The 13,977-nt window shown below is 41.1% G+C and overlaps 1 protein-coding gene and 1 long non-coding RNA gene across 4 annotated transcripts in view; both read left to right on the forward strand.

Moving 5' to 3' along the window:
• Positions 1-7,210, forward strand: part of sema5a (sema domain, seven thrombospondin repeats (type 1 and type 1-like), transmembrane domain (TM) and short cytoplasmic domain, (semaphorin) 5A) — a 122,448-nt gene extending 115,238 nt beyond the window's left edge. For 2 of the 3 annotated variants that reach the window (XM_020087793.2, XM_020087794.2), the window contains exons 21-22: positions 529-740; positions 5,808-7,210. In XM_020087793.2, coding sequence (XP_019943352.1) covers positions 529-740; positions 5,808-5,927 — 332 coding nt within the window. In that variant the 3' untranslated portion in view covers positions 5,928-7,210. Of the gene's footprint in view, positions 1-528; positions 741-4,083; positions 4,319-5,807 lie in introns of those variants that run through there. The other variant, XM_069512859.1, reaches the window with a different exon arrangement.
• A 2,050-nt stretch (positions 7,211-9,260) lies between these two features.
• On the forward strand, positions 9,261-13,662 carry LOC109629593 (uncharacterized). The gene is made up of 4 exons (XR_002202710.2): positions 9,261-9,401; positions 10,033-10,097; positions 10,361-10,442; positions 11,488-13,662. It is a non-coding gene; the product is annotated as an uncharacterized lncRNA (long non-coding RNA).
• Positions 13,663-13,977: the final 315 nt, after the last annotated feature.

The following is a 13,977-nucleotide window of genomic DNA, read 5'->3' on the forward strand; positions in this document are numbered from 1 at the left end:
ATCGCTAATTGCGTTGTGTGGATTCTGTTCAACAAATAACATCCTCTGTTTCAATACTATGTAATTGTTTTATTTTTGCATCCTCGTGAATAAAATGATTGGAGCTTTAATGCAAATTTGCTGTTTTTGGAAAGATAATGAAATTGAATGAACTGGATCATTGCTGCATATTTGAGAGCTGAAAACACATTCTTACAGTAATTGCAGCCAACACTATCTAAATAAAAACTTGCATATTAATACCAGATGCAAACTGTGCGCAGAAGTTTTGTTTTACATTGGTTTTGGAAAACTTGAGAGCACAGAGAAAACAGAGGAGACAGAGGAAGAAAGGAGACAGAAATAAGAAGAGACAGATATATTCTTTATTTTCCTCATCAGTCCACAGGGTGTTTTTCAGTGCAGAACACCCCCTCATTACCATATGAATTGCAGTTTCAATTACCACATCCACTTGTGTGAATTGACAAGAGAGTTACCCTCCAACCTCTCTCTCTCTCTCTCATCCCTCTTTCTCTCCTCTCGCAGATTTCAACCTCTTCCACATGATCGCCGTGGGGCTCAGCAGCTCCGTCCTCGGCTGCCTGGTCACGCTGCTCGTCTACTCGTACTGCCAGCGCTACCAGCAGCAGTCACACGACGCCACCGTCATCCACCCCATCTCGGCCGCGCCGCTCAACACCAGCATCACCAACCACATCAACAAGCTGGACAAATACGACTCCGTGGAAGCCATCAAGGTCTGTGGGCAAGGTCGCAGTCGAGATGCGCAGATGCAAAGCAGCAGTTTCTAACATGTCTTCACTCTGTGACCTTAATCAATTGATGTCTCTCACACACACACGAGTCAGTGAGCAGCGTTGTGCCTCTTCCTCCGGTGTCAGTTGTGATTAAATACACTTCTTACTGCATGACTCTCACTGTCATGCCACCTCCTGTCATGCACTGACACTCTCCAGCCGTGTAACAGATGTGCATACATCCTCTCTCTCCGTGTGCTCCTTCTGCTGTGTGTCCCAGTGTGTGACTTTGTTGTGTGTCAGTGGTCATACACTGCTTACTCATAACAGGCTAATGCTATTACTCCTCGGCATGTGGGCAGGCAATCAGCAAAATGGCTCCACATCTGCATATTTCCCTGTGTAGATGGGGTTTTTGTGCTATTGTTGAATCCCAGAGTGCAAACAGTTGGATGCACCAGAGCCAGCGATAGCGATCCAGCTACACTCACAGTGCAAACAGCCTCTTATCTACTGATACATCGCAGCTTTAGTACCAGACTGAGCAGCTGATTAGCACTTGTCCACTGCTCCAGCTGGGCTTTTTATAAGGATTCCCAGTGCTCTGTATTAAACACTGCTCCAACCACTTTAACCTCCATGTCAATTTTTATCCCACTGGCACATAAAACAGAGGAATACAGTGATCAGAATATCAGTTCATACGTCCAGAACTAAAGAAGTATTTGAAAGATTTTCATTCAACTTCATGAAATTATGTAAATCCGCTAATGAAGTGTTGTCGTTTGATATTTTTGGTTGAATAACATTTTTATTTTTTTGTATCCCGAGCAACATTTTTGCTGGAGGCACAGTGTACCTGTAATGATCCCCTCAAACTTGTGTAGTACTACACAGGGGATGTCACAGTATGAAGGTGATGTGGTTTGCACAATGTGTTATAAGGATAATTCTTTGCCTTGGAAGTACTGCTCTGTTTCTAAGGTAGTTCTTGTACTCTTACATACTTTAGGCAAAGCAGTTTTGTTTTAAATGTTTCATGCACAGAGGTAGATCCCAGGTGCTGTACAGAGACTTTAAAACAACACACAGAGATGAAGGTAAAAGAAATCAATTCAAAGTCAAAAAGCTCAGTTCAAAACAATTGTTAAAAGGAGCGAAGTAAAAGAGATTTTAAAAAGCAGAGTTAAAAGGGAAAGGGATTAAAAAACATAAAAAAAGTAAAAAGGATACATTTCTATGCAAACATTTAAACATGTTAAAGAGTTAAAATATGAAATATGTAAAAATAAAATGTGATTTTGTCCAGAGAGAAACTAGACACACTGAGGGAATAAACACACTGTTAAGTCTGCTCCTTACACTTTTGCTCTGGGGAGAATTTTAGCACATAGTCAGCTGGTCGTCTTCCAAGTTTCAGAGCAAAACTCACACTCAGCTTTATTGCAGAGAAAAAAAGTTTTTTTTAGGCTGGTTAGTTTTAACATGTCTGTTATAAAGATATTGGACAACTTGAAAAGTGAAAAGTCAAATCTAAGAAAAATGCACATGAATATTTGAAAATCTTCTCATTTGATATGTCTCCCGTTGGTTTGTAATGACAGCATGCACTCCAGCTGGCGTAGACATTTGTGCAGAACCTGACGTTAAGCCTGCAGGATTTGACAACGAGCCTCTGTGACGTCACAGTTAATTAAGGTCAGGTGACTGTGGAGGAGAACCTATGACAGTCAGGACTCATTCGTCTTTTCTTGTCTTCATGCAGTTCTTATAAAGTTGTGAAGTGTCTTTGGGGCTATTTTTGTGCGAACCAGAGGGTTTAGCATGTCTCTGAAGAATGTAACACACCCAGACTTGAATATTCTCACCATCAATCTGCTCGTCACCTCACACACACCCTTCTGTTAGCACCATAAATCTCTAACCTGGATTCACCAGTAAAGAGAACTTTCATCCACTGTGAAATGCCTCATCGTGCTTCGGATAGAACTGATCCACATTCTGTAAAGTATTAGAGTTTCACTCACTGCCCCCTGAGAAACCTTTATTTTAGCCAAGATGTAATTCTGCGAATAAGAAGTTCTGATGTCATTTGAGTTGAGTTACATGAACAAGCCTCTGATTAGTTGATGCACATGGTGATGATGTTGCACATCCTGCTGAGAGATACAACGTAAGGTGATCAGACCTTTTGTAAAAAGAAGTTCAGTTTGTCAGTTCCCCAAATTTGCATAAATTCAAATGTTGGCCTAGAAATAGCCCAGGATTTTACTTTTTGTATGTCTTACAGGAACTGATTTGATTTTGGTCAAGGTGACTTCATTCTCTTGTGAACATAATATGACATTATTTCATCACATTTGATAATAACCAAATATAACTTGGACTCAGGGGTGACCTGATAAGAAATTGGTGCTCAAAGGTCAAGGTCACTGTGCCTTGTGACCACTTTATATTAAATAAACTTCACCTAATCAGTTCTGATTAGGTGGTCAAAGGTCACAAATCATGTTTTTAGCCTCTTGAACATGATGTCTTAAGTTCAGGGAATTTATTCAGACATTTAACTAGTTGTGGCCTGGACTCAAAGATTAACTGATTGGATTTCAGGACTCAGATTTCGGGACCACATGGAGGGGCTGAAACAACACTGGTTGGCGGAGGCACACAACTGCAGTGACAAACATTTTTAAATGTTTCTGAATCTTCCACCTTCCGCATCACTTCCAGGTTTCTGTGAAAATATTTAACTTTAGACACCTGCTCATTATAAACTTCTTCATAGATATAGACGTGTTATGTAAAACTACAGAGTGAGAACAGATCGTCTCTAAATGTAATTTAATTGCAGATTAAAGGTGTGGGGAGCGTTCATCCTTCACGCAATTAGAGTCGGAAGCATAAAGCATAATTCAGTTAGTTCAGTTGTAAATAGCAGCAGATATGAATGTAGACAGTGCAAGTGGAAACACAAAAAGAAGCTGCATGACAAATGGATGCTGCATTTTGCCTCCGAGCGTCATTCACTGAGCACGAGCGCTTCAGACGTGGCAGTGAATTGAGTTTGCAGAGGCACGTTATGACTGTGTTGAGTGTTTATGGAAGGAGTGATGAACGCCTGACACCATATGTTACACTTTGTGGCTGAAATCCTGATGTCACATTATTCATTGTTATTATTATTTAGCTTTAACTGGAGTATTCCCTGGAGTTTTCCAATATGTCACCATGTAGCTGCAGTTTTACGTGCACGTCTTTAAGTTTCCAGACTACCTGTGAGACAGAAAATGGTTGAGGGTTTCTTTGAGGATGACCTTTTGCCCGTTCCTCTCCCCCCTTGCAGCCAGACGTGTCGGTACTCTTGCCCTTGGACGACCCCGCCATGCACCAGCCTCTCTCTGCTAACATGGGGGTGTCCATGCGCGGCCTGGAGATTTTCTACTAACCTCTGAACCTCTCTTCAACATCCCGCCTCTTGACCTCCCACCCTACACAACAACTCTTTGATCCCAAACGCCACTACTTCCTCTTCCCTCACCGTGTCCTGCCATTCCACTTCCTGTGGCACTTCCTGTGTGTGGCAGGTTGGCGTTCAGTACTCTACTTTCTCTTTCTCTGCTCAGATCCCTTCATCCCTTCACTTCCCTGCCCTGGCTTGTGAGAAGGCAGTGTATCCCTCTTTTATTTTTCTCTTTCACAAGTTTCTCCATTTGCATGCTTTTATAGTTTTGTCTTTCTTGTTTCGTCCTGTATTGTCCTGTGTCTTTTTTGTCCTACCTTTATTCAAGAGTGTGTCTTCCAGTTTGAGAGCAGGACTTATTGATATAACAAAAGGCTCTTCTTGCGATCACATCAAATCTGCTCTCGAATTTTCTCTTCCACGCTCCGGTTTTTTGTGCAACAAATTCCACCAACCAATAGAACGACGAATTAAATCCCCCCCCCCCCCCCCCCCCCCCCATATCATAATGCTCACGTGAGAGCCCTGTTCTCAAACTGAAAGACCGTGCTTTTGAATTAAGAAAGAAAATTACATATATTTTTCCTTTAATGGGTTGAGAGAGTAAATTCATTATAATTCTCTTTGTTTAAGTTCCTCTGTTACCCCTCAATCACTTATGCTACTTCGCAGTTCAAGCAAATTTTGTTTACACCTCCGAAAAACTCAAATTGAATCATTCTTCAGCCAGTTAAAGAGGTTTTTAAGACAGGGAGACAAAGTAGATGATGGAAACAAATATTGTAGCACAGCTGTTTAAAAGCAGCCATGGGGGCCACCTGCGGAGACACACAACCGTCTCCGGGGCCGTGGGAGCATTGATTACATTCCCTTTGTGTGCAAATCACATAACGGGAAAGGAGCGAATATGAGTTGTTGTTTTTTTTGTCGAGCACACTCGCTCCCTATCAGTGTCAGTCGGAAACATCCATCAACCGCAAATGCAGCATCATCAAGTGTTCAATTACGCTGCCCCGAGGGACATCCAGCACACACACACACACACACACACACACACACACTGTATACAGCAGACTGGATATGAACACATCCATTTGCCAAATTGCTGATGTTGTATTGAGCAGCACATCAGAAGCTCATTCCATGTTTACCATGGCACACGGGGACAGAGAAGACGCCCCCGTGGCTCTTCCTTATTGTTTAACAGAAAAGCGACTCTGCTCTGATCGATTTTTGCGGCTCAGATTTGTCCCAGAGGTCCAACAATCCGGGGGCCATAAAAACTGCTGATGCCACGTATCAGAGATGACAGAGGTGGACATACAGACTTGCATCAAAATAATTTCGCCCCTGTGGTGGCTTATCATTTGTTTCCAGCCTGTTTACAAATGCTTTGACCTTGCTCTGTGAAATGTATGTTTCATTCACTGAGTGGCCTCCCATTGATTTGTGTTGCACCTGTTTTTCCCCTTTTTGGGGGGTGGGGGGTAGATGGATTTGCTTTTACCTTGGCATCTGGGCTGAATAATCACTTCATCCACATGTCACAAACAAACCGACGCTGACTTATCTTCTCTCCCTCCTCTTCTACTTTTTTCTATCCACAGGCCCTCAACAAAAACAATCTGATCCTGGAGGAAAGAAATAAGTACTTCAACCCACAGCTTGCCGGGAAGACCTATACCAATGCATACTTCGCCGACCTCAACACCTACGACGACTATTAACTTTCGATTCGGCAGTTCACACTCCGCACTGGGGAACACCAACCTGATCATCCATTTTGACTGTATTCTTTTCTCTGTGCTTTGTATTGAGATTCGTGACACCATGCGTGGGATAGACCCACTCTGAGACTCTATGGCAGCTGGTATGTAATGAAAACACAGACACACGTTGCCAACAGAGGGAAACCCACCTTCTCTCAGGTGCCTTGGGGTACAATTGGAAACTTCTTTTTTTTTCGTCGAGGGGGGGCAAATCTCATCTTGCCTCTCGCTGGGAAACGGACAGCTGGATTTCCCAACATGGACAAGAAGGGAAAAATAAAAACTCAAAAGTGACTGTGGGAAACGTGATTCCCTTTTAACTTTCCTGTGACGCCTCGACAACTGACCTGTATTTGTAATGAGGGAAATAACCACAAAACTGGCTTTGCATGATTTCATCCTGACGTGTTTTTCTCTGCTGTTCTGTTTTATTTTGCATGATTGAGCGCATTCCAGGGTTGTTGGGGGACTCTTTGCTGGTCTTAGGTTCAGGGCCGGTATCGGAAGTCATGGAAAAACAAAGGCTGCGGTGATGTCTGGTGGCGTCGACCATTTACTGCTGCAGACGGATCAATATCCACCCCGGTCCCTGAATCAGGATGTAGATATTTTAATTTTTTGGTCAAGTTTGTCTTTGTCTTTGTTTTCTTTTATTTTCTTTCAGGGTCTAGCAGTTAGCGAAATCTGTGTAAAAGCTTTTATGTTGTTCTTATCTTTGCTTTTAAAGACATGTTTTTTGTACAGGAGGTTAAGTTCAAATCCTATGTCTTTAGTTTTTCTTATTCAATGTCTCAAGTGTTTAAAGATTTTTTCTTTTGGAAAGAAAAAAGGTTTATGTGAATTCTGGCAAGTAATCGCGGGTTTTCATGTCAACCTGCACCATGTTCAGTCTCTGTCACCGTACTTTTTATATTTTTTGTAAAAAAAAAAAAGGAAGAAATGTTTTTGAATTTTGATAGTGTTCGCAATTCTTTTGGCTTCTGAGTTCAATATGTATTTGTGAGAGCAGGATGTTAACAACATTAACTGTACAGGTGAAACATAGCAAACATTATTTTCCTGAACCCCCACCGGAGTGCTACCCATATACTAGAAGATGAAATCCATTCATCAAGTTGAGATATTTCCGTTCAGAGTGTATAACCACATATTAGGTTATTCAATGGTTCAGTTGTAACTAACTCTTTTTACATGTTTGCTTGTGTTTCTGTGCATAAATTAAAAACTGCTTCGTACACAAACGACTTGTCAGAGTTTGAGTTGCATAGATTTTCATGTATTTGAGGTTGTAGACTTTTATTTTCTCTCTGGCTCCTCTCAAAGTCCCAAAGATGGCTTCAGGTTGAGTGGATGAAAGCAGACAGTGAGGTAACACACTTTGTTATAAGTATGAGACACTTCTGTCCAGTGTGGTTTATTCTGACAACTTTGGAGACTTTGATATTTCTCTAGCTCAGCACTGTAAAACACACACACACACAGCAGCACTTCATAAATCACTCAGAAGCAGAGTAAAATACCCTCTCCAGTCTCCGCCCATTTCTAAAGGAGTCTTCAGTGGGGCCCTGCAGTGACAAATAGCATCAGCGGCAGTGGAAGGATAACTGAAGGATACAAATCGCATGAGGCAGCAGGGTAAAGGTGCCGTCTGATGTCCAATCTCTAATCTGTATGACGGGGGGTAGCACTGCACGCCGCGCTGTTCTCCATCAACCTTCAACCTGACGTCCCATATGTGTGCACAGGGCAACAGAGGGGGGAGTTATTAATCACCCCCGCTGTTTGGTCAGTTGAGGCCGGGGGTGGCAGGAGGGGGCTGCTGATCCAGCTCGATGCACAGCCCGAGCTATGTCCGACTCCGCAAAATCAATCTCTCTTTACCTTGACTTTATTTTGGAAAGCAACACAGCAGCATGCACACACAGTTTTGTGCAGCGGCTAGAGACAGCGGGTATATAGTCTGGTTGGGAAACTACTTAAAATGCATTTTCAAACTACATGTATGACATATAAAACAGCTCTTTGCTCTATAATGATCCTTCTAAATGTTGATTGATGAATCATTACCAGAGGCATATATAATATTCATACAGCATATTTCCATCTACTATCAGCAGAGTGGATCTCGTCAGCACTTTCATCTCTCTGTGAATTCAACATGAGCTCCGCAGCTCGGTCAGACACATGTGACATTCTGATTTGACAGCAGGACTGAGGACAATAAATTACTTTCCAAAAGTGGCCTTTAGGGACTGTTAAAGGTCACAGCTAAAGGTCACAAGAGTGAGGCCTCAAAGACGTGGACTGCGTAAGTGCTTGTTTGTTCTGTGTACAAAGACGTCAAAGTGTCATGAGATGTGATCTCACAGGACGAGATGAAACAATCTGCAGGATCGTACAACTTTTTCTCCGCGATGAGAATCACATTAGTGTATTGAGGTCTCAGCATCCACTGAATGAAAGGTTGTGAAATGTAGTAAATTACAAACATTGGCCCCCTCACGAACAGATGACAAATCTGGGTGTACCCATAACATTTCATATACCTATATATATATATATATATATATATATATATATTAGTATAGCTAACATACTAATCACTGCTTGCGATTTAAAGATCATGCCTAATATATTTTTTCAACAGAGCAAAATCAATTTTTACAGTAAAAAATAAAAAGAATCATCATCTAATCATTCTAATAATGCTGTAACCCAGGATATTTTCAGTAGTTAAGGCCTGGTGCACATGGATTTTCAGCTCTTTTTTTAGATTTTTAATATTATAATCATCAGAACACACACACACACACACACACACACACAATGTAAGACCACACATTTCACAGTGGTGGTTCCAGAGACTTGGAATCTCGAAGAAACTTGTGATATCTTCTTCTTCTTCATTAGTCTCTGTCAGCTCGCTCTCATTGGCTATTGCGGGTTTCTTTCAGTGCCAATTATCCAAGATCAAGAGGCTGTGACTCAGTCAGTAGAATAACATTATTTCATAACCCCCCCCCCCACACACACACACACACACACACACACACACACTTCAGGATTATTTGGGCAGATAATCAGCAGAGCGACCTCCAGTGGGGAACGCCCCTGCGATTTTCGGGGAAGAGCCAAATCGGTTCCTCACCCAGTTACTGGCGTTCCTTAAATGCATCACCTGAAGTTCATGGCAGTTACGCAGCTTCCTAAAGTCCCTTAAATGCATCATCTGCAGTCTGTCGCAGGTGCAGGTCGTGATGAAGACGAGCAGAGAACTGAAGTTTGGTCTGAGACAAACTGAATCATGATCAAAGTTAAGAGTCGAAGTGACCCCAGTGTCTCCAGAGGGAAGAATCACCGACCACTGACCTACCGACGAGCCCGAGGAGGATGAGAGTCTGTGAGTTCTTCTGAAGGTCGAGGGTTATCCTGGTGAGACAGCTGTTAGCATGTTAGCTTGTTGATCAGCTGTTCAGTCGCTCCTATAAATTAAGCTAAGATACATAGTTGTAGCTGCTACGGTGGCTCAATTAAGCTTACAAGTTTTATGTTTTTATGTAAAATGGGTTATAAAGACAGTAAGGAGGAACAATCAAGTGGAATTGCACTGAGATTTATATTTTATTTACACCTTTTATTTACGGAGATCTTACTTCACGTGAGGATATCTAATTTAATTAATATTAAAATGTGTTTATGCATGTGTGATTCATTTGTTGTATAGTTTATTGTATAATCTTGTATTTTTTATTACAGTATACACCTTTACATCTGTATTTATATCTATTTATAGTATTCCCTTAATGTGAAGCAGTTTCTTTGAATGAAATGTGCTGTATAAATAAAATTGCCATTTAATTTCAGTGTGTGGACATTTCAATTATTTCACTTAATTCTTATGGTTTTAATTTATGTAATGGTGTATTTAAGTTTTGAAATGGTTTCGCTTTAAAAAGATCTTTTTCGTTAAGTAAATGTGCACAGAGAAACTACATGGAATATTCTATTTAGCAAATCTATGTTTTTCTTACTGTTCTGATAAATCAGTGTCTGGTGTGTTTAGTGTGGGCTGGAGGTCTCGCTGCCAATCTCTTCTCCAATCGAGTGAATCCAAGAAAACATGACAAAGTAAGATCCTGTGTCCAAGATATTTAAGAGAATATATTGAGATATTGCACTTCTAACTCATGTCTAACTCTCTGAGCTGTGCAGTATACATTTTCTGGCAATCCATGAATGGCACAGACATTAAACTGAATTATGAATGAATATGATGATGCTGGTAAAACATCTGAAACACTGTAGTTTAGGTTGCATGGTCATTTTCTAAATATTAGTTTGATAAATACAGAATGCATTTACAAAAAAAAAGCCTCTTTCTTCCCCCCTAGTTTCTCTGCTTGTCACCGTTGGAGCATCAGGAGCTGTGTTAATTAGCAGCCTGTGTACGGAGGCCTCTGAGTGACAAACAAGGTGAGTGAGTGAAATGGTTCCTGTCAGACAGGTAACAGAGCATGAACATCCCATTAAACGCATCCTTTTTTCCTCTTGGGACTTATTTCCTTTCATTCACACTTATCACTGTGCTTGATTACCGGCCTTTCAGCGCCTCCCTGAGCGGTAAATCAGTACACGGATGCCTCAAAATGACCTCCCCAGACTACGAGAGGGCACCGCAGCTGCTGCTGCTGGTGGTGTTCAGTGCCAGTGGATAATCCTGCCAGAGCTGTTAAGTCATTTATTACTGCGGAGAGAACCAGAAGACGTTATAGCTGCGTCTGGGAGTCAGACCCCCATGCAGTCAGCACAGTAACACTCTGAAAAATGCTTTGAGGGAGAGAACCCAGTGACGAATGTGGGATGTAGCTTTAAGTTTGCATGCGCTAGGAGAAGTGATGGAAGTAGATGTTGACTGAACAACCCCGGGGAAGACGGAAGACTACTCAACCATTTATGAGCTGTCACGAAATGTTGTGTTTTTTGCGGTCGGAGAATAACAGTGATTACCGACGCCTGTCATTCAGTGGATGGAGGGGGAGGGGTAACACTTAGTTCACGTTTATCCGTACATGCACAGACGCTTTGTTTTTCACAGTATAGCACTGCTGTGGATTTACTACTTTGCAAATAGACCCACTCAGACAGAAGATTCTTTAACTATCCCCCAATGTGTTTAAGCATCCCTTAAGTATATTTTCTCAGCTTTAATGTTTTGAAGCAAACATTCCTTAATGCAGCTTCCGTCCAGATTAACTTTACTATGTATTCAAAGTAAAGAGATGTGAGCGATTCTTCAAAGCACCTCTAATCTCCACTACGCCCCGGCTGCAGCACTTTAAGAAAAATATTTTTCAATTCACCAACATCTTTGCTGAAAATTCTGTTTCTTCCTTCTCCGCCATGAATCCCACACTTTCATTAGCATCTGTTCCTGGTAAAGCCTTCCAAGTTTCCAGTTAGCACGATGGTCCAGTTTCCTCCGTTTCCTGCACAACCTCTGCTCTTTCTTCGGTTTCAGACAGAAGCGCTCACTCACGCAGATATGTGTGGGTAGATAGGAAGCTGGCACGACGCTGGCGGTTCCGACATGCCAGACTGAAGGATGAATGTCACCATGGGCGCTAATGCCAGTTGAGAGATGCCACTGTAGATTCCACCCCGAGACATCTGGAATCCCAGGTGCCTGTCCCACTGATCCAGGTCTAAGCTGCAGGAAGCCAAGTGTCCTCGTGGATGCCAAGAGCCTCGCAACAGCAGCCAAGCTACACTGGAGCTTATCAGCGCCACCACAACCCTTTATGGGCCTATTCACCTCAATCAAAGCTGTTATTTAGGTAACGGGCCAAGATGGCGGATATTGCTTCGCTCCAATTACCCACCATGTCTCCTCCGCGTTTCTCTGCCAGCTTCCCCACAAGCCCTGATTCTCCTCCGAGGGCCCAGGTGCTCTGGCGCTGCTCCGCTTCCTCAGTGTCTGTGCAGAGGGAGAGCATTCAGAACAGAAGAGCTCTGTCAGTGCTAGATTCACTCACAAGGGCTATTGATGACTGCTGTGGTGTTTGTTACAGAGAGTTGTGTCAATAGTGGGAAAGTGTCTCACAGTGCGATGTCAACTACAAATCAACACATCTGAAATCAGATTTTTCTCCCAGAAGGTGTTGATCAATATGATAGAAGTATGAAAACAGAGCTGTGATGATCAGTTAAAGATTCTTAATGAATCTGTATAATATTTCAGCCATCTGCAATCACAAGTTCCAAACATGTTTGCACATTAATAGATTAATAATTTACAGTCCTAATGTTAAATGCACAGTTCTGTACAGACATTTTACATTGCTTATACTTTGTCACAATAATCACCACACCCTGCACATTTTGTACTTTTAATTTAATGGTTGACAACTTGTTAAATACTCTGTGCCAAGTGCTTATTAACAGTTCTTCAATGGTAAACATAATACTATATTATTGGCACATTAGTGTTGTCATTGTAAACATGTGGGCATGCAGACATTAGTATTTAAAGTTAATTTGAATTACTAACTTGCTGCAGTTTTAAGCTATTTGAATTGCTTTTGTATAATTGTGCTTTAGAATATGTAAAACTTGAACTTCAGTTTTTTACGACTTTAGTTTTACATGTTCTTATACTATGCATGTGTAGTAAGTGTAAGCCTATATATGTATGAATATATTTATATTCCAGAATGACAACTTTATTTTAGCATATTTTTTTTATCACTACCAAGTTTCTGGGCAAACCTAGAACATGACAGAATTTAAAATCATATTTATAATGGTCTCAGAATAATCTCATTACACAGGTTGGAAAGGCAAGGAAAACTCATTTGTATATCACCTGCCAAGATATAAACTCAACATCTTTAAACACAACCACGTTCTCCATCGTCTCTTTGGTTTAGATACGACCACAAGTTAGAGTTACATTTATCTGTAGTTCACATACCTCATATTAAAACTTGGGTAGGGAACATTTCTGGTTTCAGAAATGTATGAACCCAGAAACCTATGAAAAATATATGAAGAGCAGCAGTTGGAGCGCAGCTTTAGGTGACTGGTGCAGCAGCAGGTATACGGCAAAGCAAAGGAGAGAGCTGAGCACTGACAGGCGTCACCGGGGTGAACTGAATATATGTTGCAACGAGGAGAGTGTATCACAACCACACGTTGTCTGCCTGGTGTGGCTTTCCACATTGCATTGTGGGACACCATGTTTTCCCACAATACAATGCACATGCCTCTCTGTTTGAAAGGGATTGGATAGTAATCAGTAACTAAATTAACATTGTACGTCTAAATTGTGCATAGCCCACTTCATAGTATTGTTGGAATTGAGACAAGGTAATTGAGTTATATCTGCCTCCAAGTTCTTTCTGAAATAGTGAATCTCTTATCATCTGAGCAAGATGAAAAACCTTTTGTTTTAGAAGATTGGCTGAAAAAGTGTTCTTTTAAAAAACTGGCACAGACATTTATAGGTGTCTATATTCTATCTGACTAACTCCAGCTTGATGATAACATGAAATATCACCAATAAATGTCATTTTCTTGGGAGCTGCAGTTCAGTCATGGTGCTGTTCGTGTCCGCTCTAAGGTTATCACTTCCATCTTCTTCTCTCCTCTTTCTTTTTTATTAGCTTTCAAGTGCACGACATTCAATCTGCAATCTTCTGATCATTTCTATTTCTGACAAATATAAAGAATAAGAAAAATCACCTCACTGATTTCCTCATTCGTTCATTTTGAAACTAAATTGTCAGGTCTTTGTATCTGGCAAAGCAACATACATGAGGACTGAAAAAGGTTTGTCTTTGAATTATCTTTCCATATATAATAATAATAATGAAAACTAAAGAGTAAAAACATGACTAAATCTGCAAATTAAATAGAGAATGAAACTCCCAACAGTCCCACTAATTAAGAGGCATAAATGAAGATTACATTTTATAATTTTTCTACATGAAATTTGTTATTCTGAGTGGAA

This window comes from Paralichthys olivaceus, chromosome 17 (assembly GCF_024713975.1).
Source record: "Paralichthys olivaceus isolate ysfri-2021 chromosome 17, ASM2471397v2, whole genome shotgun sequence".
Classification (NCBI taxonomy): domain Eukaryota; kingdom Metazoa; phylum Chordata; class Actinopteri; order Pleuronectiformes; family Paralichthyidae; genus Paralichthys; species Paralichthys olivaceus.